This window comes from Mytilus edulis, chromosome 10 (assembly GCF_963676685.1).
Source record: "Mytilus edulis chromosome 10, xbMytEdul2.2, whole genome shotgun sequence".
Taxonomy (NCBI): domain Eukaryota; kingdom Metazoa; phylum Mollusca; class Bivalvia; order Mytilida; family Mytilidae; genus Mytilus; species Mytilus edulis.
The window spans coordinates 54,795,334-54,818,951 of NC_092353.1; the positions used below are offsets into that span (position 1 = coordinate 54,795,334).

The 23,618-nt window shown below is 32.8% G+C and overlaps 2 protein-coding genes across 2 annotated transcripts in view; one reads left to right on the top strand and one right to left on the bottom strand.

The window, feature by feature from the left end:
- Positions 1-23,618, bottom strand: part of LOC139492162 (prefoldin subunit 3-like) — a 24,653-nt gene continuing 1,035 nt past the window's right edge. Inside the window, exons 2-6 of the mRNA XM_071280313.1 lie at positions 21,357-21,481; positions 20,744-20,810; positions 18,572-18,670; positions 4,693-4,831; positions 1-583 (exon numbers count right to left, since the gene is read on the bottom strand). Coding sequence (XP_071136414.1) covers positions 519-583; positions 4,693-4,831; positions 18,572-18,670; positions 20,744-20,810; positions 21,357-21,481 — 495 coding nt within the window. The 3' untranslated portion in view covers positions 1-518. The remainder of the gene's footprint in view (positions 584-4,692; positions 4,832-18,571; positions 18,671-20,743; positions 20,811-21,356; positions 21,482-23,618) is intronic.
- On the top strand, positions 7,000-8,936 carry LOC139492161 (uncharacterized). The gene has a single exon (XM_071280312.1). It carries the CDS (start codon positions 7,056-7,058, stop codon positions 8,733-8,735), a length of 1,680 nt encoding a protein of 559 aa, XP_071136413.1. The 5' UTR covers positions 7,000-7,055; the 3' UTR covers positions 8,736-8,936.

Sequence of the window (23,618 nt, forward strand, 5' to 3'; positions counted from 1 at the left end):
CATTTTCAGTACTTTTATTTGTGTATTTACAAAAAAATTTGTCAATTATAAATATATGTAATAGTACACCACAAATTTTGTTCACATATATAGACTGGTTAAGTCAGTGTTCGAAGCAAAATCACAGGTTATATAATAAGTAGGCAGTAAATATATTAAAATAAACAAACATTGAACCTGTTTTTAAAGTCATAATCTAAAATTTACATATCTTTATCAGAAACTGTAGCAATGATTTTATAATTTTTTTTTTAATAAAATGTGGTTTATGTTAGATCTGTGTTGAAAACTTTTTTATTACCAAAGTTGATATTATAAACATTTTTGAATTTGAAAAAGAATTCAGAACTAATAGGAATTGTAACTGAACAAATACAAAAGTTTTTAAAATTATCTCCACTTTCTCTGAACGGTTCATCTCCAATGAATTTCTGCTTGTGTGAGCTGATGTTCCAAATGATAATGCATTGAACACAGTGTAAAAAGCACTATTGCAGACCGGATTTGATGGATTGGTGCTATGATTTGGTAACCTGTAGCGCTTGTCTCCGCTTCACGTCCCAATTATATACCCTAGCCATGTCTGTCATTGGTTAAGGAAATCATACATTATAAAACTGTTCTTAATAAATAAAATAAAATGTTGATAAACTACGACCCAAAACTTGTTTGTGTCAAGAACCTAGACGTGGTGTTTTAATTCGACTTGGTTTTTTGGTGTTTTAAAGCCACTTTAGGGCTATATCGTGGCAGCCAGTTTTTATTGATGGAGGAAGCCAGAATGCCCAGAGAAAACTGCAGAACTTGGATATGAAAACTGACAATCATAGTCAATAAAGATCGGAGTAGAGTGTGGTTCGAACTCATAACCTCAGTGTTGACTTGCTAGTGATTACAGTAGTAACTATTTTTTTTCTCTTGATAAAATTTTATTCAAATATGTATGTATAAAAACTACTAAGACCACTTTGCCATCGAGGCCCCTGTTGTTTAGTTTGATAGGAGTGCTTATATGCCAAAGTAACAAAAACACTATTATTGTCATTGAAGGGACAGGAAAGTATATACCAATAAGGCAAGAACACCAACAAAAAAGAAAAAACAAGTGAAACTGCGAGCTACTGCTCACTGATGATACCCCCGCCGCAAGTGGATAATATTAATAGTGTAAAAATATGCAAGTGTTCGGTAAACAGGAAGTTGTCGAGTGATGAATCTGAAAACGCATCACACGGTATAGCTGACTTATATAAATCCTGAAACCAAATTTCAGAAATCCTTGTATTGTAGTTCCTGAGAAAAATGTGACAAAAATTTTCAACTTGGCTATCATGTGTAAAATCATACAAGTGTTCGGTAAACAGGAAGTTGTTGAGTGATGAATCTGAAAACGTATCACACGGTATAGCTGACTTATATTAATCCTGAAACCAAATTTCAGAAATCCTTGTATTGTAGTTCCTGAGAAAAATGTGACGAAAATTTTCAACTTGGCTATCATGTGTAAAATCATACAAGTGTTCGGTAAACAGGAAGTTGTCGATGGATGAATCTGAAAACGCATCACACGGTATAGCTGACTTATATAAATCCTGAAACCAAATTACAGAAATCCTTGTATTGTAGTTCCTGAGAAAAATGTGACGAAAATTTTCAACTTGGCTATCATGTGTAAAATCATACAAGTGTTCGGTAAACAGGAAGTTGTCAAGTGACGAATCTGAAAATGCATCACACGGTATGGCTGACATATATAAATGTTGATACCAAATTACAGAAAGGGTGGATGTGTAGTTCCTGAGAAAAATGTGACGAAGTTTCGTGGGACGGACTGACTGACGGACTGATGGACGGACGGACTGACGGACGGACTGACGGACGGACTGACAGACAGAGGTAAAACAGTATACCCCCCCCTTTTTTAAAGCGGGGGTATAAAAATTATAAAATTTAAAAATATATAAGCCCTTTTGAAGAACATTTACAATAAAATTTTAAGAATAAAATTGTTTTCTAATAATTAATCATTTATTGCTTGATTGATTGGTAATGGTTTAAGGCCACTTTTACCAATATTGACTATTACATGCTTTCAGTTTTATTGGTGAAGCAAGTCCAAGAGCCTCAAAGAGAACCTCCAACCTACAGCAGGAAATCTGACAACCCAAGTCAATTAAGATAGGAGTAAATCGCCTATGCAGCATATCGAGTCTACAACTTCTGTGTTGACAGACAGCAGGAAATCTGACAACCCAAGTCAATTAAGATAGGAGTAAATCACCTATGCAGCATATCGAGTCTACAACTTTTGTGTTGACAGACAGCAGGAAATCTGACAACCCAAGTCAATTAAGATAGGAGTAAATCATCTATGCAGCATATCGAGTCTACAACTTCTGTGTTGACAGACAGCAGGAAATCTGACAACCCAAGTCAATTAAGATAGGAGTAAATCACCTATGCAGCATATCGAGTCTACAACTTCTGTGTTGACAGACAGCAGGAAATCTGACAACCCAAGTCAATTAAGATAGGAGTAAATCACCTATGCAGCATATCGAGTCTACAACTTCTGTGTTGACAGACAGCAGGAAATCTGACAACCCAAGTCAATTAAGATAGGAGTAAATCACCTATGCAGCATATCGAGTCTACAACTTCTGTGTTGACAGACAGCAGGAAATCTGACAACCCAAGTCAATTAAGATAGGAGTAAATCACCTATGCAGCATATCGAGTCTACAACTTCTGTGTTGACAGACAGCAGGAAATCTGACAACCCAAGTCAATTAAGATAGGAGTAAATCACCTATGCAGCATATCGAGTCTACAACTTCTGTGTTGACAGACAGCAGGAAATCTGACAACCCAAGTCAATTAAGATAGGAGTAAATCACCTATGCAGCATATCGAGTCTACAACTTCTGTGTTGACAGACAGCAGGAAATCTGACAACCCAAGTCAATTAAGATAGGAGTAAATCACCTATGCAGCATATCGAGTCTACAACTTCTGTGTTGACAGACAGCAGGAAATCTGACAACCCAAGTCAATTAAGATAGGAGTAAATCACCTATGCAGCATATCGAGTCTACAACTTCTGTGTTGACAGACAGCAGGAAATCTGACAACCCAAGTCAATTAAGATAGGAGTAAATCACCTATGCAGCATATCGAGTCTACAACTTCTGTGTTGACAGACAGCAGGAAATCTGACAACCCAAGTCAATTAAGATAGGAGTAAATCACCTATGCAGCATATCGAGTCTACAACTTCTGTGTTGACAGACAGCAGGAAATCTGACAACCCAAGTCAATTAAGATAGGAGTAAATCACCTATGCAGCATATCGAGTCTACAACTTCTGTGTTGACAGACAGCAGGAAATCTGACAACCCAAGTCAATTAAGATAGGAGTAAATCACCTATGCAGCATATCGAGTCTACAACTTCTGTGTTGACAGACAGCAGGAAATCTGACAACCCAAGTCAATTAAGATAGGAGTAAATCACCTATGCAGCATATCGAGTCTACAACTTCTGTGTTGACAGACAGCAGGAAATCTGACAACCCAAGTCAATTAAGATAGGAGTAAATCACCTATGCAGCATATCGAGTCTACAACTTCTGTGTTGACAGACAGCAGGAAATCTGACAACCCAAGTCAATTAAGATAGGAGTAAATCACCTATGCAGCATATCGAGTCTACAACTTCTGTGTTGACAGACAGCAGGAAATCTGACAACCCAAGTCAATTAAGATAGGAGTAAATCACCTATGCAGCATATCGAGTCTACAACTTCTGTGTTGACAGACAGCAGGAAATCTGACAACCCAAGTCAATTAAGATAGGAGTAAATCACCTATGCAGCATATCGAGTCTACAACTTCTGTGTTGACAGACAGCAGGAAATCTGACAACCCAAGTCAATTAAGATAGGAGTAAATCACCTATGCAGCATATCGAGTCTACAACTTCTGTGTTGACAGACAGCAGGAAATCTGACAACCCAAGTCAATTAAGATAGGAGTAAATCACCTATGCAGCATATCGAGTCTACAACTTCTGTGTTGACAGACAAGACTTTTTAGAAAAACATCATTACTACATACATATACCAACATATAGGTACCCTGAGTTAGCTATAAGCTGGTATTTGTATAGTAATGTTGTTTAACTTAGACAATGAACCAGGCCAAAGGTACCTATATCTGGTGGTGATGATACACAGTGACCGTGTTTCCAACTTAAGTTACTATATGGATAACTTCTGAACTGTTTGCTGAATTTTCATTACTGCGGAAACAACATTTTTTGCAAAACCTGAATTTAAATATTTTAACAGCAATTTTTTGCAAAACCTGAATTTAAATATTTTAACAGCAATTTTTGTCAGAGGCAGATTTAGAGGGGTTGCCCAGGGTGCATATCCCCCCCCCCTTTTTTTTCTACCCTTTTGAGGGATTATATAAGCAATCACTGAAGCATAAATTGAGCGGGCCTCTCTTAAGCAGTCAGTGGGACACCCTTTATGAATATTTATGGATCCACCACTGCTTGTATGTGCAGCATTTCAAAAATCATAATTACTAATCTTACATTTTTGTCTTTTGTTCAACAATAATTTTTGAATTTACTGTTAAGTTATTCCTCCTCAGAGTTTGTTATCTCTAATTTTTTAAAGGATACTGACTTCTAATGTAGTGGTTTGATCTCGGATCAGACACAAATCTTCCTCCACTTGTGCTAAACTTTTATTTGCTGCATCTAGGTTTGTATCTAGTAAGTCATTTGCATCATCTAATGTGTATTCTAACATTACATTTGCCTGCAAAAAAAAAAAGAAATAATTCATGATTTTAAATACAAGTTTAAATGCATTTAAAGGTGAATAAACTCAACCAATTCACTCATAAACAAATAAGTCAGAAAAGAAACGTTTAATCCTTATAATAGGGCTCTTCACGGTTAGTTCGGCCATATTGGATAGGGGGCAGATTTTTTAGAAAGAGGTGAAAATAGTATGAAAGTATGGGAGAGCCTATGTGTGTTTCCAAGCAACTGCTCTGTTTTAATGATGTTTTCCCGTATTTTTCACACCATTTTTACCTCCATTATGAAAATCTGCCCCTATCCAATATGGCCGAACTAACCGTGAAGAGCCCTATAATCTTTAAATTGGAGATAAGGAATATATTTTTCCACACTCATAACCTCTATTACACGTAAACTGTATATTTGATGGGTCCGACAGGATAAAGGGAGACAGGGAGTGAGGGGGCTGGAGAAAGGAGAAAGGTACCCCCTGCCTGCCCCCTCATATTTGTGTCAGTGCATAGGCCTGGTCGCATTAATATACTTGTTGGTTAACACAAAAATATTTACTCCATGAAATTTGATATTGGATAAAAATAAACTACAAAAACTCTTATTATCAATCAAACAAATGTGTTAGTATTTATTATTTAATTTAACGATTAAGGTGCAGTAAAAATCAAGGTAAATAGGTGGTAAATACCCCCTCCGGTATTTACCAGTGGTATTTACAGCCCAAAAAATTTTGTAACCTGTTGTGCTTTTATCCCCGTCATCTTATTTACATTGGTTACGAAAAGAAGTTTGGTCCATGCCATCTATCAAAAAATAAACAACTTCAATATCAACTACCGGAAGTCCTCTCGACCAATCATATCATCGTATTCCTAATTATGCAAATCATAAAAGAATTATTCTATTGTAACGATCTTTTGTTCATGTATGCTGTACCTACTATTTCATCATGTTTATATCATTCAAATGCATCATCCCGTATTGCTAAAATATTGCCATCAATATCATGTTACATATATATATATATATATATATATATAACTGTATATCAATTTTTGTGACTGTCAAAAGCCTAAATATGTCAACCAACATTATGTCATTTCAATTTTATAATTCTGAAAAGGTGAAACATTCCAACCAAAAATGTGGCATATAAATTGTAATTTCCAAAAAGTCTAAATATTCAAACCAACATAAATGACATAAGTCATATTAATGTTGTTATTCTCAAAAATCTATTTATTCTAACCAACATGTGTCATATTAATTTTGTGATTTTTTTAAAAACTTAGCCAGTTCAATATATAAAACATGTCCAATTTTGTTTACTAAATTACAAAGTAGATAATCAGGGATGGATCCAGCCATTTTAAAAGGGGGTTCCCAACCCAGGACAAAGGGACAAAGGGGGGTTCCAACTATATGTCCCCATTCAAATGCATTGAACGTCCAAAAAAAAAGGGGGTTCCAACCCCAGAACCCTCCCCCTGGAACCGCCACTGATAATATAGATACATAAAGCAGGCCTTTATTCTTCTAAAAAGATATGTCAATTTTTTATTTTTTTTAAACAGACCAATTACGGTATCCAACTACAAAATTATGTAGACATTGTGTTTTTTCTCATTCTTTAGACATTTAAATTCAGTCAAAGTTAAGGAGGCTAGAAAAGTGAAGTAGAATAAACAAAACATATTGAATTAAGAACATCGAAATGACTTGTTCTGAATCAATTAGGAAAAGACAAAGAGAGACAAGAATCAGCTCAAAATGCCTAGACTGTGATTTACTAATGTATATCAAGTGTCATGATAACAATAGCAGTTAGCATTAGATAAACATATATTTTTCTATGTGTCCTTTAAGGTAGCACTACAGTCTAACAATGATTTTTTGAAGATATTCTTTATTTAATATTCACCAAAATAGCTTTTAAAAATTTTAAGATAAGTGCTGTATCTTCTTTCTTTAAACCCATGGGTGTGTGTCAATCTTTACTAAAAAGATTTAAAAATCTTATTGTTTGTCATAAAAACTTAGATAATTTCCAACAAAATCAATTTGTGTGTCTGCATGATAACACTGAAAAGTGTTATCTCCTTAGAGATATATGATAAATAAGATATGAGCTCATAGTAAAAAATTAAAAAAAACAAAAAACTAGACCAGTTTGCAAAGTGAAGTAGAATAGGGCAGACATATTTTATATCTTACACTTCAAAATGGCTTTTTGTCAATCAATTCAGAAAGGACAGGTTCCATTAAGCTGTGGTCTATGTGAAACAGAGACAAAAATCAGTTTAAAATGCATCGACTGTGATTTACTTATGTGCATCAAGTGTCGCGATAAAGTTCATGCAAAGTTTAAAAATGCAAAGGACCACAGAGTTGTGGATATCAAGGACATTGGACTGTATGCCGAAGAAAAGGATTTCACTAGTATTAAATGCCAAGATCACACTGGACAAAACTGTTGTTTATTTTGTGAGTCATGTAATCATTTAGTTTGTCCTCTTTGCATTTCAAAGACACACAATGGGCATTGCTTAATACAAATAAGTGAAAGCTATGAAACCAAACTAAATTGGCTGAAACAAGCACAAGTCAAAGTTCAATCAAACTTGCAAATATTAAACAAATGTGATGCAAAAATAGAAGAGATACAAAAATCTAGAAAGGAAAAGTACAAAGACACTAAGGAGAAAATGAAAGCGAAAATAAATGCTCTGAATATAGCAGATGATGAATTCACTGAGAGAATAGAAACAGAACTGGACCAAAAAAATAGTCTTCACCAGAAATCAATCGAAAAAGAGCAAATAACAGCAAATCAATTAAAAAAGAAAGTTGATGATCAAATTTCTAAATTACAAGATATTATAGATGCTAAAGATGCTGTCGAAGTCTTCTGTTGCAGCAATGACCTTGAGCTGTCCATCTCTAAAGAAATGGAACTACTAGAGCTGAACATTAGCTGTATACCAAAGTTTTGTCCAGAGGAAATAACTCAAGATTTTTTCGGCTCTCTACAAAACAACAAACCAATAAAAATGACTGTTTCTGGACAATTTGTTACTGGAGTATCAAGGATTGACACTGTATCAGCATGCTCTGATGAATCCATATGGATCAGTTGCTGTAAAAAACCTGGCAAGTTAAATAAAGCAAAACCTGAACAAGGAAATCTAAAGGATGTACACAGGATAGAAAGACAAGTATTCGACATGGCAATAACTCAATCTGCAGACTTTCTTGTATCTACTGGTTATTCCGAACTTAAACTAGTTAACGACAAAACTGGAGAAATCACTAGTACAAAATACAAAGTTGATCAATTACTAACGGTAGCTGTTCATGTGACTAAAAGTAACAAAGTCATAGTAGGAGCTGTATCAGACTGGTCACCTACACCAGCAAAAAGCTGCATCATAACCATGAATGCAAAGGGAGAACAGGAAAGTATACATGAACATGACAAAAACAATGCACCTATCATCAATTTCCCTTGGAGGATAACAAGTACAAGTAATGGCAGGATATGCATTTTAGACAAACTTTCCAATGATTTTAAAGGCCAAGTTGTGGTGTTCAATGAAGGAGAAGTCATTCAAGTCTATAAAGGACATTCTGAAATCAATTGCCCTGATAAACCATTTAAACCCACCAATTTTGCAGTTACACCGTTAGATAATATCATTGTAACAAACTTGAATATGGATATATTCCACATTCTGAATAGTTCAGGACAATATATAACCCACTATGATACAACAGACATAGGTATCGTCAATCCGTATTCACTAAGTTTTAACGCAACAGGACTTCTCTACATAGGATCAACAACAACAAAAGGATCAAATGATAAAGCTAAACTTTACATAGTGGACATATCTGAAATTTAGAGAACACTGAAAGAAATGATAAAGCTAAATTGTACATAGTGAACATATCTGAAAACTAGAGAAAACTGGATGAAATGATAAAGCTAAATTGTACATAGTGAAAATATCGAAAACTAGAGAACACTGGATGAAATCATAAAGCTAAAATGCACATAGTGAACATATCAGAAAACTAGAGAACACTGGATGAAATCATAAAGCTAAATTGTACATAGTGAACATTATCTAGAAACTAGAGAACACAGAGTGAAACTATAAAGCTAAATTGTACATAAGGAACGTTTCTGGATATTACATGTATATAGACCATAGGACACAATTATCAAGTGGACATAAACATTGTCATCTTAATGAATAATAGGGACCACAAGATACATTGATAAAGATTAACAATAAATAATAAACATGTCTGATTGCTAGAGAACGGGATTAAAGCATAATTCTTAAATAAACAAAGTGAACATATTTGTATACAGAAAACAATCAAATGGTATTTTAGCTAAATCATGTAAATTATACAAAGAAAAAATATACATTAATACTAGAGAAAACTGTAGTTGTATTTGTATAATTATACATGTTTCAAAAATAATAATATTGTAAGTACTATGTAGTTTTTAAACATATGCTTGCAGCTTCATTCAACATACAAATTAACAATTCAAGTCATTAAAAATTTGATATTTTGGTAAATGACAACTTCTATGTATTTAATATACAAGCAAAGACCAGATAGATGGAGTTTGTGTCCATCAGACATAACTGATGCCCCTGCGTGCATATAATGATATAAAGGGACATAACTCAAGAACTGTAAAAGTGATGCTACTCAACTTAAACTTGGTCTGAGCTTTGTGGTACATGTAATCAGCATCGTATATAAGTTTCATACATTTAGTTAAGGCAAACTAAAGTAAGGAAACAGAAATGAAAAATTCAACAATTTTCACATTTGTACATGAATATATATAAACACTGATAAAGGAGCATACAAAACTAAAACGTATCTGGGAGGTTGAGATCTAAACCATGCTCTAACCCCATCATTATCCATATGCTGTTCCTAGACCAGAAGTAACCAGGTTGGTGGTTGTCTTTTTTTCATAGCCTAATGTTTTCTTACTGTTATTATAAATCGACAAGTAACTTGCAGGTGAATCTGTGGAAAACTATGATAGGGTTTGCAATAAAGGAATCTGGTACGGATGGCTGATATTTTGTAGTCAAATTAAAAAAAAAATCTATACATAGGATTAAGTGTTGTATCTATATACACTTTTCTATTATTGAGCTAATTGTGTCTTGAATTGTTTTGTGTTGGTGGGTTAGAAGTTCCAATCAAACTACCTTAAAAAGCACCTTCAGGCCAGATAAGCTAAAACATAACATTGATCAATGAACAATGAATATGAGGTCAAGTTCAGATGAAACCCGCAAAAAGTCAAATCACAAAAATACTAAACTCTGAGGAAAATTCAAAACAGAAAGTCCCTAATCAAAATTCAAATGGCAAAATCAGAAGCTCAAACACATCAAACAAATGGATAACAACTGCCATTTTCCTGACTTTTTATAGGTATTTTATTACATAGAAAACAGTGGATTAAACCTGGTTTTATAGATAGCTAAACCTATCGCTTGTATGACAGTCAAATAAAATTCAATTATATTGACAACAATGTAAACCTCACAATTATTCCATACACCAAATAAGATGATGTTGACCCACTGATAATTGTATCAGAGATATTGATTCGACAATGAAAAATTAACCTTGATCAATGATCAATCAAAAGAGGTAGGGTTGATCTCTGTCTGACAGACATGTAGAATTTGCAAGTATCCCTTATCCCAAATATACCTGTAGTTATCCTATTACTCATAATAAGTGTGAAAATTCATGCCACTGTCACTGAACCATGAACATGACTTGTACTTAAAAATTGAATGCTTCTTTTTGTAAATTTATTGGGGTGTAAAACTGTTGACCGAAGTATTTAAAAATTGAATGCTTTTTTTTTGTAAATTTATTGGGGTGTAAAAGTGTTGACCGAAGTACATTTTGTATGAAGCGCGGAAGCGCTTCATTCTAAAAATGTGCGCACGGTCAACGCTTTTACAACCCTATAAAGTTACAAAAAGACGCATTCAATACTTATAATTACATTTTTTAGCTATGATCATGAAAACACGAATTTTATATATTTTTTTATTTAATTCACCTGTGCACTTTATTGTTGGACCACGTGTTATCATGAATGAAAAGTTGTATTGAGCAATGCAACTGCTTACCAAATAACACGTGATGTGCAGTTAGCCAATCAGAATAAAGTATTATAATGAAACATACATCTAAATGTAATTATAATGGAATAACACATAGATCTGCAAAGAACATTTAAAAGCCTTTGAAACATAAAGTTGGATACAAAGAGTTTACTGTGTGGGCAGATTGTTATCCCTATGTCTTGAGTCTGCAACTATCATCATAGGCAAGACAAAAAATACAGGCAGAAAATGGTAATGGGGCTAGTGTATAAAAGAATCAAACTATGAAATACTAGGAATCAATAAAAATAATCAGTCTATCAAAGAAATAGTACTTTTAATTGTTTAATTTTTCATCTCGACTGAAAAGTGCACTCAAAATTTGACCAAGCCTCAATTTTAGTAGTGCTCTATGAATGCTAGTGAAAAACAACAGCTAAAAATATGTTACTGAACAATGCTGAAGTATCGCTTACAGGTGAAATCAATACTTTTCAAACATAAATATTGAAGTCTTCCTACAAATTCTATCATAAAAGAGTTAACAAAAAACAAGAAAAAATCCATAAAGATCATAAACATGATAAAGACCTTGTAGAAATACTTGACAAGAAAAACTAAAATTGAAATGGGCAATTAAACCATAAATTAACTGCAATTAAACTTCAAATTTGCCTTAAATGACAAAATTATCACATGAACATACAACTGGCAAAAGAATAAGACACACAAGTAAATGTGGGACTCTACTGACATGAAGAAAAGAAGGCAGACTTCAAAAGTGCTCATATATGGATAAAAAATGTTAAAGTTTGTGTCAAAATTTAATTAGGTGGGTAAAACTCTAAGTATACAAGTTTCTGCCTTCTATGTCATAATACTTTTTACATTTCCAATTATTTACTGTTAATCAAATGTATTTCACCTATAAATAATGTCATCTATATACACAATGTTGACTATTTTCAACAAAATCAATTAGGTATCTCATTATTAAAAACATTGAAATATGATTCCTGAAATCAATCAATAAGCAAGAACAAACTAGAAAACATATTGTGGGATTCATTAGCATATTTGATATTTAGAAGAGAAAAATGGCTTTTTCTCACTCTATTCAAAAAGGACAGGCTGTAGTATGCTGTAATTTATGTGAAACAGTCAGAGACAAAAATAAGTTCAAAATGCATAGACTGTGATTTACTGATGTGCATTAAGTGTTGTCATAAAGTTCATGCAAAGTGTAACAAGAGTGCACACGCTGAAATGTCTCCCCTTCTATACTAATCATTGATATTATGTTGATAGTCCTAGGTATAAAGCTAAGCTTTATTACAACTGTCACATAAACCTAACATTAACCAAAATAACTAAACAAAGACCAATGAACCTTGAAAATGAGGTCAAGGTCAGATGAAACATACCAGGCAGACATGTACAGCTAACACTGCTTCTATACAACAATTATAGTTGACCCATTACTGATAGTTTAAAGAAAAATAGATCAAAACACAAAAACTTAACACTGTGCAATGAACCGTGAAAATGAGGTCACGGTCAAATAAAACCTGCGCGACTGACATAAAGATCATAAAATATTTCCATACACCAAATGTAGTTGACCTATGGCATATAGTATTAGATAACAAGCCCAAAACTCAAAAACTTAACTTTGACCACTGAACCATGAAAATGAGGTCAGGGTCACATGACATCTGCCTGCTAGACATGTACACCTTACAATCATTCCATACAACAAATATAGTAGACCTATTGCAATTAGTTATCAAAAGTACCAGGATTATAATTTTATACGCCAGACGCGCGTTTCGTCTACATAAGACTCATCAGTGACGCTCAGATCAAACTAGTTCAAATAGCCAAATAAATACAAAGTTGAAGAGCATTGAGGACCCAAAATTCCAAAAAAAATGCGCCAAATACTTCTAAGGTAATCTACTCCTGGGGTAAGAAAATCCTTAGTTTTTCGAAAAATTCAAAGTTTTGTAAACAGAAAATTTATAAAAATTACCATATAATTGATATTCATGTCAACACCGAAGTGCTGACTACTGGGCTGGTGATACAATAGTATTGACTGAGGACGAAGTCCGAGGTCAATATACTTCTTTGGGTCGATATATCCTGTATTGACCTCATACAAAGGCTATATTTGTTATATTATTAATTTCTGACCATATTTGTATAAAAATCGTCATTTAGGTTTGTTGGAATTTTATAGATATTACATTGTCTCCTTGACAATAACAACATATTAGTTGTTATTTCATTTACCCTTTTTTGGACATTTTATGTATTTGAAGATTTTTTTTGTCAAATAATCGATGATCACAGATATCATGTGTTCCAAACGTTAAACAATATCCTGAAATTCATTACATGACGTCACAAAGTATATTGGTTTTTAGAAATTCTAAAAATAACCGTGCAATATGCTTTTTTCAGGTCAATATGCGTTTTGCTATCCGCCGTTTTCTGTACCTTCGAAAATATAGTTTAACATGTGACTATCCCTAAACGAATCAAATTTGTTAAAATATACGAATTAATAATATTAAAACATATAAAGAACAATCAATACCCAGCCATATCATTTGGCTTATGAGACAAAATCAATTTGAGTATCTGACTACATTTAAATTCAGTCAATAATTGAGACCGCTAAATAAGAAAAAGAAAGTTGAATAAACCAGACTTGTTTGATTTCTAGGACATAAAAATGGCTTTTTCTCAACCAATTCAGAAAGGACAGGTTCCATTAAGCTGTAATTTATGTGAAACAGAGACAAAAATCAGATCAAAATGCATAGACTGTGATTTACTTATTTGCACCAAGTGCCGTGATAAAGTTCATCCAAAGTTTAAAAATGCAAAGGACCACAGAATTGTGGATATCAAGGACATTGGAATGTTTGCTCTGGAAATGGATTTCACTCATATCAAATGCCAAGATCACACTGAACAATATCATTGCTTGTTTTGTGAGTCATGTAACCAGTTGGTCTGTCCTCTTTGCATCTCAAAGACACACAATGGACATTGCTTAATAGAGATAGGTAAAGGCTATGAAATCAAACTAGATAGGCTGAAACAAGCACAAGTCAAAGTTCAATCAAACTTACAAGAAATAAATCAACATAGTGTGAAGATAGAAGACAAATTAAGATATGCCATAGAACTGTACAGGGAAAATAAGAAGAATGTTCAAGCTCAAAATATAGCTCTAAAAGTAGCAGTTGATCAATTCACTGAGAAAATGGATAAAAAGGTGGAGGAATTATTTACTAGGGCGAAAGAATCCCACGAAAGTGAACAAACCCAGACAAATGAATTAAAAAAGAAGATTGAAAATCAAATGTCTATGTTAGAAGACATTATAACTGCTAAGGATGCTGTTAAAGTATTAAATGGAGGTGAAAAATTTGAACAGCCATTTATGGAAAAATTTCAACTACCATTCATGATTACTATGAGTCAATCTACATATTATCCAGGGAAAATCACTCAAGAAGTTTTTGGCAGATTAGGATTGAAAGACGACATTTCTGGGGAAGCTGAAAGACGCTTAATGACTGGCCCAAAATCTTTGGGGTCATATAAAAATTACAGATTGCACAGGCAATAGCATACTTTGGGTTAGATCTATTTGATGTATGTATATATAAATACGGTATGCATTGTTTCAATTTATAAACTAATGTTGCTCAACTCTGGGATTATTCATGCTATTACACTAATATAATTATATTATGTCCCAGCTTAACTGTATGAAAAAAAACTGTATATATCTTCTTTAAGAGAAATTCTTAATTCTTAAACAACAACAGTTTTCCTTTGAAATTTTTAATGATTATTGGCAATCTTTCTTTTCTTTTCTGTAGTTTAAAAATATTTATTTTTTTATTATTGCCAAATTTTTTAATTGATTAAAGGAGACTTATATGATATGATTGTGCAACTAGATATGATCATATTAAACAATTTTGAACAATTTTGAATTTGAACTTTTTTTTTAATTGTATACCTAGGTACCGATTGAACAATATAAAAAACATGTGGCCCTTTTTGCTTACCGGTATTGTAAAACCAAACAAAAGAGAGCCGCAAGTGATGAGCACATTTCTCTCAAATCTCACAACTTCTCCCTCTCAGTTTCAAAAAGAGAAGTCACTATACTTATCCCTATGATTTCGAAGTAGTGAGAGCCCTGTAGTATATTTGAGTCAAAGTTACACGATCAAAAGAACATAACTCTTAGAAAAAAAATATTGAATCATATTCCTTTCATTGTACACATCTACATAATACGTCCTTATATATAATAACTATCTACAAAGATTCATGAAATTCTGTTGAGTGGTTTAAAGAGGAGTTGTAATGACAACTTATATTTGGATCAAAATTTGAGTTCAAAGGGACATAACTCCTACCTATATATCCTGGAAAAATAAAAGAACAATTAGATAGAACACAAGAATGTCCTCACTCAAGCTTTGAACTTTTCCAATAAAAAAATTAGCATCACTTCGGAATGGTAAACGATTTGAAACCAAAAATTAAACTCTGTCTGCATGCTGTGGTTCTTAGCATTGTATATGAGCTTTGCAGAAGACAAACTCAAGTAAGAGTTCAGAAAACAAAAAAAAATGCAATTTTCAACTTATAAAAGGCCATAACTCTAGAACTGTAAATGTCAGATTTGTATTGATTGTTATTTTCTTTAAATGTCAAATGAAATATACTTCAGAAAGAGAACAGTAAATACTCATCATAGATACCAGGCTTATAAATTGGTACACAAACAAACAAGAATTAATTGCTTCCCTGAGTGCAGCCTGATACCACCGCAGAGGTTGAACCATGAACTGCTGGGGAAAATTTGGAAACAATATTCAAGCTTGATACTGTCTGAATTTGGATTGTGATCAAATTTTTGACATAGTATAGGTTTCTGACACAAAATAAATGTCAAGATCTTACAAATCTATTGTGCCATACTGTACAATTAGATTCTTCTTGAAATTTTGTTTTTGGACCTTAATTCCTATACTATTGGCACCATAACCCCCAAAATGAATCCAAACCTTCTGCTTGTGATATTAAACATTGTGGTATAATTTCAGAGCATAATTGAAATACTTATACACAAATTATTAATCCTCAAAGTAGACAAATGCTTGTTTTGGACCCTTTTGGGCCCTTAATTCCTAAACAGTTGGAACCATCATCCCAAAATTCAATCCCAACCTTCCCTTTGTGGTGTTGAATCATCTTCTTAAATTTCATAGCGATCCATTCACTTAAACTAAGGTAATTGTCCGGAAACCAAATGTATCTTTGGATGACTACTACGTTGATGATGCAGACAACAACATCATACCATTATACGATCCCAAAAATGTTTTTGCCATTGTATTAAAAACATGAATACAGGAAAGGGCTGAGATCTCCAAAATTTATAAAAATTCAAGGCATGTATGAAAAAAAACCAGAAGTTAGAACCTGTATATCTAATTTTTAAATGGAATAAGTTCCTTTACTCCAATTATAGATATAATTTCATACGATTGAACGTAATGAATTAAGAGTGAAATTAATTTCTCTTGTACATGACGTTTTCATGATGTATCTGTGCCTATCAATCATGTGGTCAGTTTTCTGGCTGAAATACGGTTTTAGTCATTCAGCACAACAGTGCCGAGGCAGTTGGTTCTTACTTAATCATTTGGTACATTTTAATTTAATCAATAAGTCCCCCCTTTTTTATTATCAATAAGATAAGATTGATAGGACTGGAGGGTTGTTTTTCTTTTGGGTATTATGTTGTGTGAAGTATATAGTTGTGTATAATATATACAAATGTATTTTTGAATGTTCATGTGTAGCATATTTAATAAACATAGTATTAGATGCATGATTTTTTTATTAGTTGTTAGTGGCTTTGAACAAGCTGTCAGATAACTGCGAGTACTCTCAGATCTGTTCATTGTGTCTTTTTGTGTCGGGATGTATAAGTACCGGGCCACGTCCAATTATATTTTTGTCCATCTGATGAGTTAAGCCTTTTTCAACTGATTTTTATAGTTCGTTCTTATGTTGTACTGTTATACCACTGTCCCAGGTTAGGGGAGGGGGGGATCCCACTAACATGTTTAACACTGCCACATTATTTATGTATATGCCTGTCCCAAGTCAGGAGCCTGTAATTCAGTGGTTGTCGTTTGTTTATGTGTTACATATTTGTTTTTCGTTCATTTTTTTATATAAATAAGGCCATTAGTTTTCTCGTTTGAATTGTTTTACATTGTCTTATCGGGCCTTTCATAGCTGACTATGCGGTATGGGCTTTGCTCATTGTTGAAGGCTGTATGGTGACCTATAGTTGTTAATGTCTGTGTCATTTTGGTCTCTTGTGGACAGTTGTCTCATTGGCAATCATACCATATCTTCTTTTTTATATAGCAGCAGAGTTTTCGTGAAGCTTTGAACTTTAATTATGAGTTTTTGTATTCTTCATACTTTCACAGTATGCTATTTGCTTTGTAGTTTCAAAGGCATACATTATCATGGGGTGACGTACACGAGACTAGTATAATATAGTGAAGTTTAGTACAGAATGAAGGTTGTTACAAGAGAGTTTATTAAATTATCAAAAGATATTACAATTTAACCAAAGCACTACTTCATTAATAAGCCTGCTGTAAAAACTATTGACAAATGCAGACTAAACAGTTGGTCTTAACAAGAATACATGTAGGCATTTTTAAATGTTTCATAGTGCATATTGTGATTTTTTTTCAAATGAACTATAAAAGGGAAATAACCCATAAAAATATAAATCACACAAATTTGTCTAACTTTGGCATACATGTACTCAACTACTGTTTTAACTACACTCTTCCACATCACTTGCAATTTATATAGGGATGGCATTTGCTGGAATTTTTATATTTAAATAGTATTTCTTTATCAGAAGTAGTCCTCATAACACGAAATATTATTGTAAAATTACTGTCAGAAATAATCAGCAGTAAATGATGACTTTCTGCCCTGTAAGATTTATCTCAGTATGAAAACTTACAAGCAGACTATATTTGTTAATAATTTAATTTTGAATGTAACACATCTTCTGATTGGCTGACATCGTTTTGTTTATCAGCTCATAGACATAATTTTGTCATGTGACAGTGATGTCATCAACGTTTTTTCATGATTTACTGCGGTTTAAAATGGAATTAAGAATTAAATTATAAGAAATTCATTTAAGGTATGACTGTAATATTTTTTCTGCCTATTCGAAATAATATTAAAAATGTGGTGCACACTTAATTTAAGATTTGGCTGTAAAATTTTTTTACCCCTTACCAAAAGCAGACTGTTTTGATGGAGGAATTTCACCTGCTTTTGCTATTAAAACTAACAACTAACCATTTTTAGCTTTTAACTTTTTTAGTCAGAGAATGTTTAGCTTTAGCAATAACAACTTGCCCAGAACCATAAACAGACAATTTGTTAAAGAATTTCTAACTATTGCAATAACAACTTACCCCTAGCCATAAGCAGACTTTATTTGTTGGAGGAATTTTAGCTTTTGCATAAACCTGATCTGATAACAAGAACTGGGTTTCCATGGGATCAGTGGATTCCTACAAAATAAGATAAGATAGGGAATAAATTGTATATCTCATTATAAAATAGACAACATAGGTCTCTGGAAATTCCTGTAGTATCCTAGAAATTTAACATTAAAAAATAAAACAAAATGCTTCGCTGAGCACAGCCTGATATGACCACAGAGGTCAAACCCTGAGCAAATTGAGACACAATATTCAAGCTTGATACTGTCTGAATTTGGTTTGTGATCAAATTTTTGACATAATATAGGACTTATACACAAAACAAATGTGGTCAAAGATCTAAAAAAAATCTATTGCCCAATACTGTGCAATTGAAGATTTCTTCCTGACCCTTTTCAAATATTTGAAATTTGAAAAATTTTAAAAGAAAAAAATAAGAACCCCTTAAAAATATTGGGGAAATAACCCCCCTCCATTGGAGCAATTACCTCCAAACTCAATCCAGCCTTCCCTTCATAGTAAGGAACCTTCTACTACAATTTAAGAGAGATCCATACACTTATACACAAGTTATTGTCTGGAAGCTAGAAAAATGCTTGTTTTTGGTCCCTTTTTTGCCCCTAATTCCTCCTTGTTTGAGACAATTACCCAAAAACTCAATATCAGCCTTCCTTTTGAGATATGGAATATTGTGGTACAATGTCAGAGAGATTCATGCACATACACACAAGTTATTGTCCAGAAACTAAAAAAAAATGCTTTTTTTTTTAACCCTAATTCTTAAACTGTTGGTACCATAACTACAAAAATCAATCCAAACCTTCTTATTGTGGTATTGAACCTTCTTGTAAAATTGCATAGAAATTCATTCAATAAATTAAAGGTATTGTCCAGAAACCAAAAGTGTATTCAGACCACAACAACAACAACAATGACGATGCAGATGACATCATAGCACATTACAGTGCCGTTTTAGCGTCGCGGTACTGCGACGCTATAATAATTTCTGCGACGCTATAATTATTTTCAGGATGTTATTTTTCTCGTTTGTATATCATATGGCAAAGCCATGTCCTAAATTTTGAACTTTCATCTAATTACCGCTTATGCAATGTTATGATCATAAAAAATATATCACCTTTAATCCCTTCAAGTCAGACAATAGACAATTAAGAGTGATTAAATAGATGTTAATTGCCCTTTGGGGGATTACTGTTTGGATAGGAATACCCCAAGCTGTCACGTGTGACATGATTAATACCACGTGGTCAGCAAAATATTACAGTAGTATTACATTCTTTCTCTTCCTATCACTTTTTGTAAATCGAGAGTGAAAATTTTGATTATGAGCTAAATAAGTTTTGGTCTTTCTTTAGAAAGTGGTCATTATTGGCTTTAGTTTAGGTTTCATTCATTTAATGCATTAAAAACGGCATATTCATTCCAAATCTCTTGTCAAACATTGTTTATTTTCGTATTTTTTATTTTTCATTGCTTTCAGCGGCCATTTAATATTTTAGTGTAAACTAATGATCGGAACCGGACCAGATATGACAAAAATCCGTATTTTACAATAATAACTACATTTGCACAAATGGCAAAGTAAACCAAATATCTGAGACCTATTGCTTATAGTATTTGAGAATTAACCATGAAAAATTTACCTTGTTCGCTGATCCATGAAATGAGGTTGAGGTCAAGTGAAAACTATCTGACGAGCAAGAAGACCTTGCAAGGTATGCACATACCAAATATAGTTATCCTATTATGTGTATTACTCTTAATAAGACAGAAATTAAGAATACTAAAATCTATGAAAATGAGGTCAAGGACAATGGACATATGACAGATGGAAACTTCATATCATAAGGCTTCTATATATATACAAAGTATAAAGGATCCAGGTTTTCTGCATTCTGAAATATTAAGATTTTAAGAGTTTAGCTAACACCACCACAGCCACTGCTGGATCACTATCCCTATGTTGAGCTCAACAAAAACTAATTCTATGTTTTTAATTTCTCTGTCATATTCAATGTTTCCTTGCATTTGTTAATGTTTGCTTCTCTTTTTTGCAAATCTAAAATAAAAACGTTTCATGGATGCATGAAAAGAAACTATAAATAGATATGCTAGACTTACCTTCCTTGACTGTAAATGTTTAACTATGTCTAATGAAGTTTTAATGTCTGGGATCTGTTGTTTCAATCTGAAAACAAAACTTCTTATATCAATTTTACATTCAAAATGACTAATTAATCAATCGATTGATTAATTAATGTATTTATAAATTAATTTATTGGTTAATAAATTGATTGATTTAGTATTTGTTTTGTTTAGGTATTTGGTCTATTTATGCCATTTTGTGTTTTTTTATTGAAATATTTATTTGTTTTTAGTGATTTTATTACAATGTTGACATTTTTATCTTGTCTGTTTGACTCACACACTTTTGTCAAAATAATGGAATTATATGCTACTGTCATACAAGTGAGAGGATGAGTAAGCTATAAAACCTGGTGTAATCCACCAATTTCTACATAAGGAAAAGCCTGTACCAACATTTGACCAAGTCAGCAATATGACTGTTGTTATCCATTCGTTAGATGTATCCGAGCTTTTGATTTTGCTTTTTCATAAAAAAAGTCTTTTCATTTTGAATTTCCCTTGGATTCCCGTTTTTTTTTTTGTTATATTACTTTTCTTTCAGACATAATATTCTATATAAATTAAACATAATATCATGTAAACAAACCTGCTTTTCTTTGTTAATATATTATATTCCATAAATTTATATTTTCTATGTTGTTCATCCAGCCTTACTAAAACATTTTCAGCTGATTCATTTTCTTCTCTCTTCATAAAACTATCAACATCTTCCTGAAAATACATTAAAAGCAAATATATATCTTCCCAATAGAAATAATGATGTGATAGACATGTTAGGTATTCAAATGTTTAAGGGCATACGATACAGTTACAGGGAAGGTAATGACGTTGCTAACGTAAAATGTTATTTTCGCGACGTCAAACTATGACATATCGGGGAAAGATGCATTTTTCGACTGATTTTTATCATTCAAACTGTTTTAATTTGAAAATGAGTGCATGGACCCCTATTTTTTAAAACTGCAATTTGTTTCATTTTGCAAGGAGATTATGTGACCCAAATTTTATAAAACTGTAAATAGCGCATTTTTTTTAATTTTGATAAACATGCAGCAAAAAATGACGTTTTTTCCTCTATTCATGAACATTTGATAAATATGGAGTTATTTTGGAATAAAATTGCATAATTTTTAATGATACTTATAAAATACAAAAATTACCGATTATTTAACAAAAAACAATTTGTGTTTATCTTTTAAAACAAAAAAGTTATGTCTTTCTTTCGAAAAAGAAAATACGGACACAAATCTGAATTTTGAGCAAATATACAAAATTTCGACCTCATTTTACTCAAAAAGTAGCCCATGAAGGTATATTTTTTATTAAATATTTGATTTAATCAGATAAAAAATAGCCTATATATGCAAATTTTCATCAACTTGTAAATACAGGTTCAAAACTGTATCGTATGCCCTTAAACCCGCTGCATTTGTTTGCACCTGTCCTAAGTCAGGAAACTGATGTTCAGTTAGGGTCCTTCATAGCTTGCTGTTTGGTGTGAGTCAAAGCTCTGTGTTGAAGACCGTAATTTGATCTATAATGGTTTACTTTTACAAATTATGGCCTGGATGGAGATTTGTCTCATTGCCACTCATACTACATGTTCTTATATCTATATACACATTTGACTTTTGGACAGATATTCTGTTATTAGCGAAATAGAATTTAATGAATTGTAGTACAATTTTCTGTAAACTGGCAATTCTAAAAGTAATTGAACATGTTGGTGTATCACATTTGAATCAGTGTAGTGTAGCTCTAAATTGCTTATTGTACATATAAAAAAGAAGATGTGGTATGATTGCCAATGAGATAACTCTCCATAAGAGACCAAAAGACACAGAATCATGTACATGGCTTTCGATCTACGTGGATAAGAAAATGTTATTTTCTAACAGTTCATTATTATTGATTTCCAATTAAAATATAAAGCACAACAAATAAAAGATAGGTAGGGAACTATGAGCAGTAAATTACACAAATACTAGAGAAGTGGAACATATGTCAACAAGACAGCAACCCAACACAAAAAAATATGAAAAATGAATATTTTTAACAATAGTTTGCAAAGTTTACTACATTTCAAGCTCTTCATCATTAGACTCTCCAAGTCAACAAAAACTTATGAATCAAAGGAGAGAGTATCCTAAATCTGACAGCAATATTGGCTAAATGACAAATAAAAGTTTATTATAAAGATATAAGCAGATATTGTGTGAGTGTCAAAAAGACTAAAATTGCTAAATTAATAAATTCAAAGCTGATGTACCATAACAGAGAGGACGGTGCATCAAATTGACTGAAATGTTATCCAAGCAATTCCTATCAAACTATATCATACACAGAAAACATTGAAAATTGGTAATTAATTCTTAGTCACTGGACCATGACAACAATGGCAGGGTCTCAAAATAGTTGAGTTTGAGTTTTGTTGTTTTAACGCCACTTTTAAGCACCACATTGGGGCTATTTCTTGGTGGAGGAAGCCGGAGTGCTGGTAGAAAACCACCTACCTTCCATTGGAAAACTGACAATACTTGACAATTAACAATGGAGTCGAATGCACCCGCACCAGCGGGGTTCAAACTCACAACCTCAGTGTTGCCTGGCTATAGTGATTACAGCAGTAACTACTTAGACCACTCTGCCACCCAGGCCCCTGGGGTCTCAAAATAAGGCAATGATTTTTTAATTTGTTGGTTTACGGATCCGCCGACTCGATTTTGCCGATTTGCAGAATAAAAATAAAATTGACTTTTCATGCTTTTTTATTCCCGCCGACCCTAACAAAAACATTATCTCTAAAAATAAATAAAATTGACTTTTTTTATGAAATGAAATGCATTGA

Coding starts and splice junctions, on each gene's coding strand:
- LOC139492161 (XM_071280312.1), top strand. CDS start 7,056: ATGGCTTTTTGTCAATCAATTCAGAAAGGACAGGTTCCATTAAGCTGT.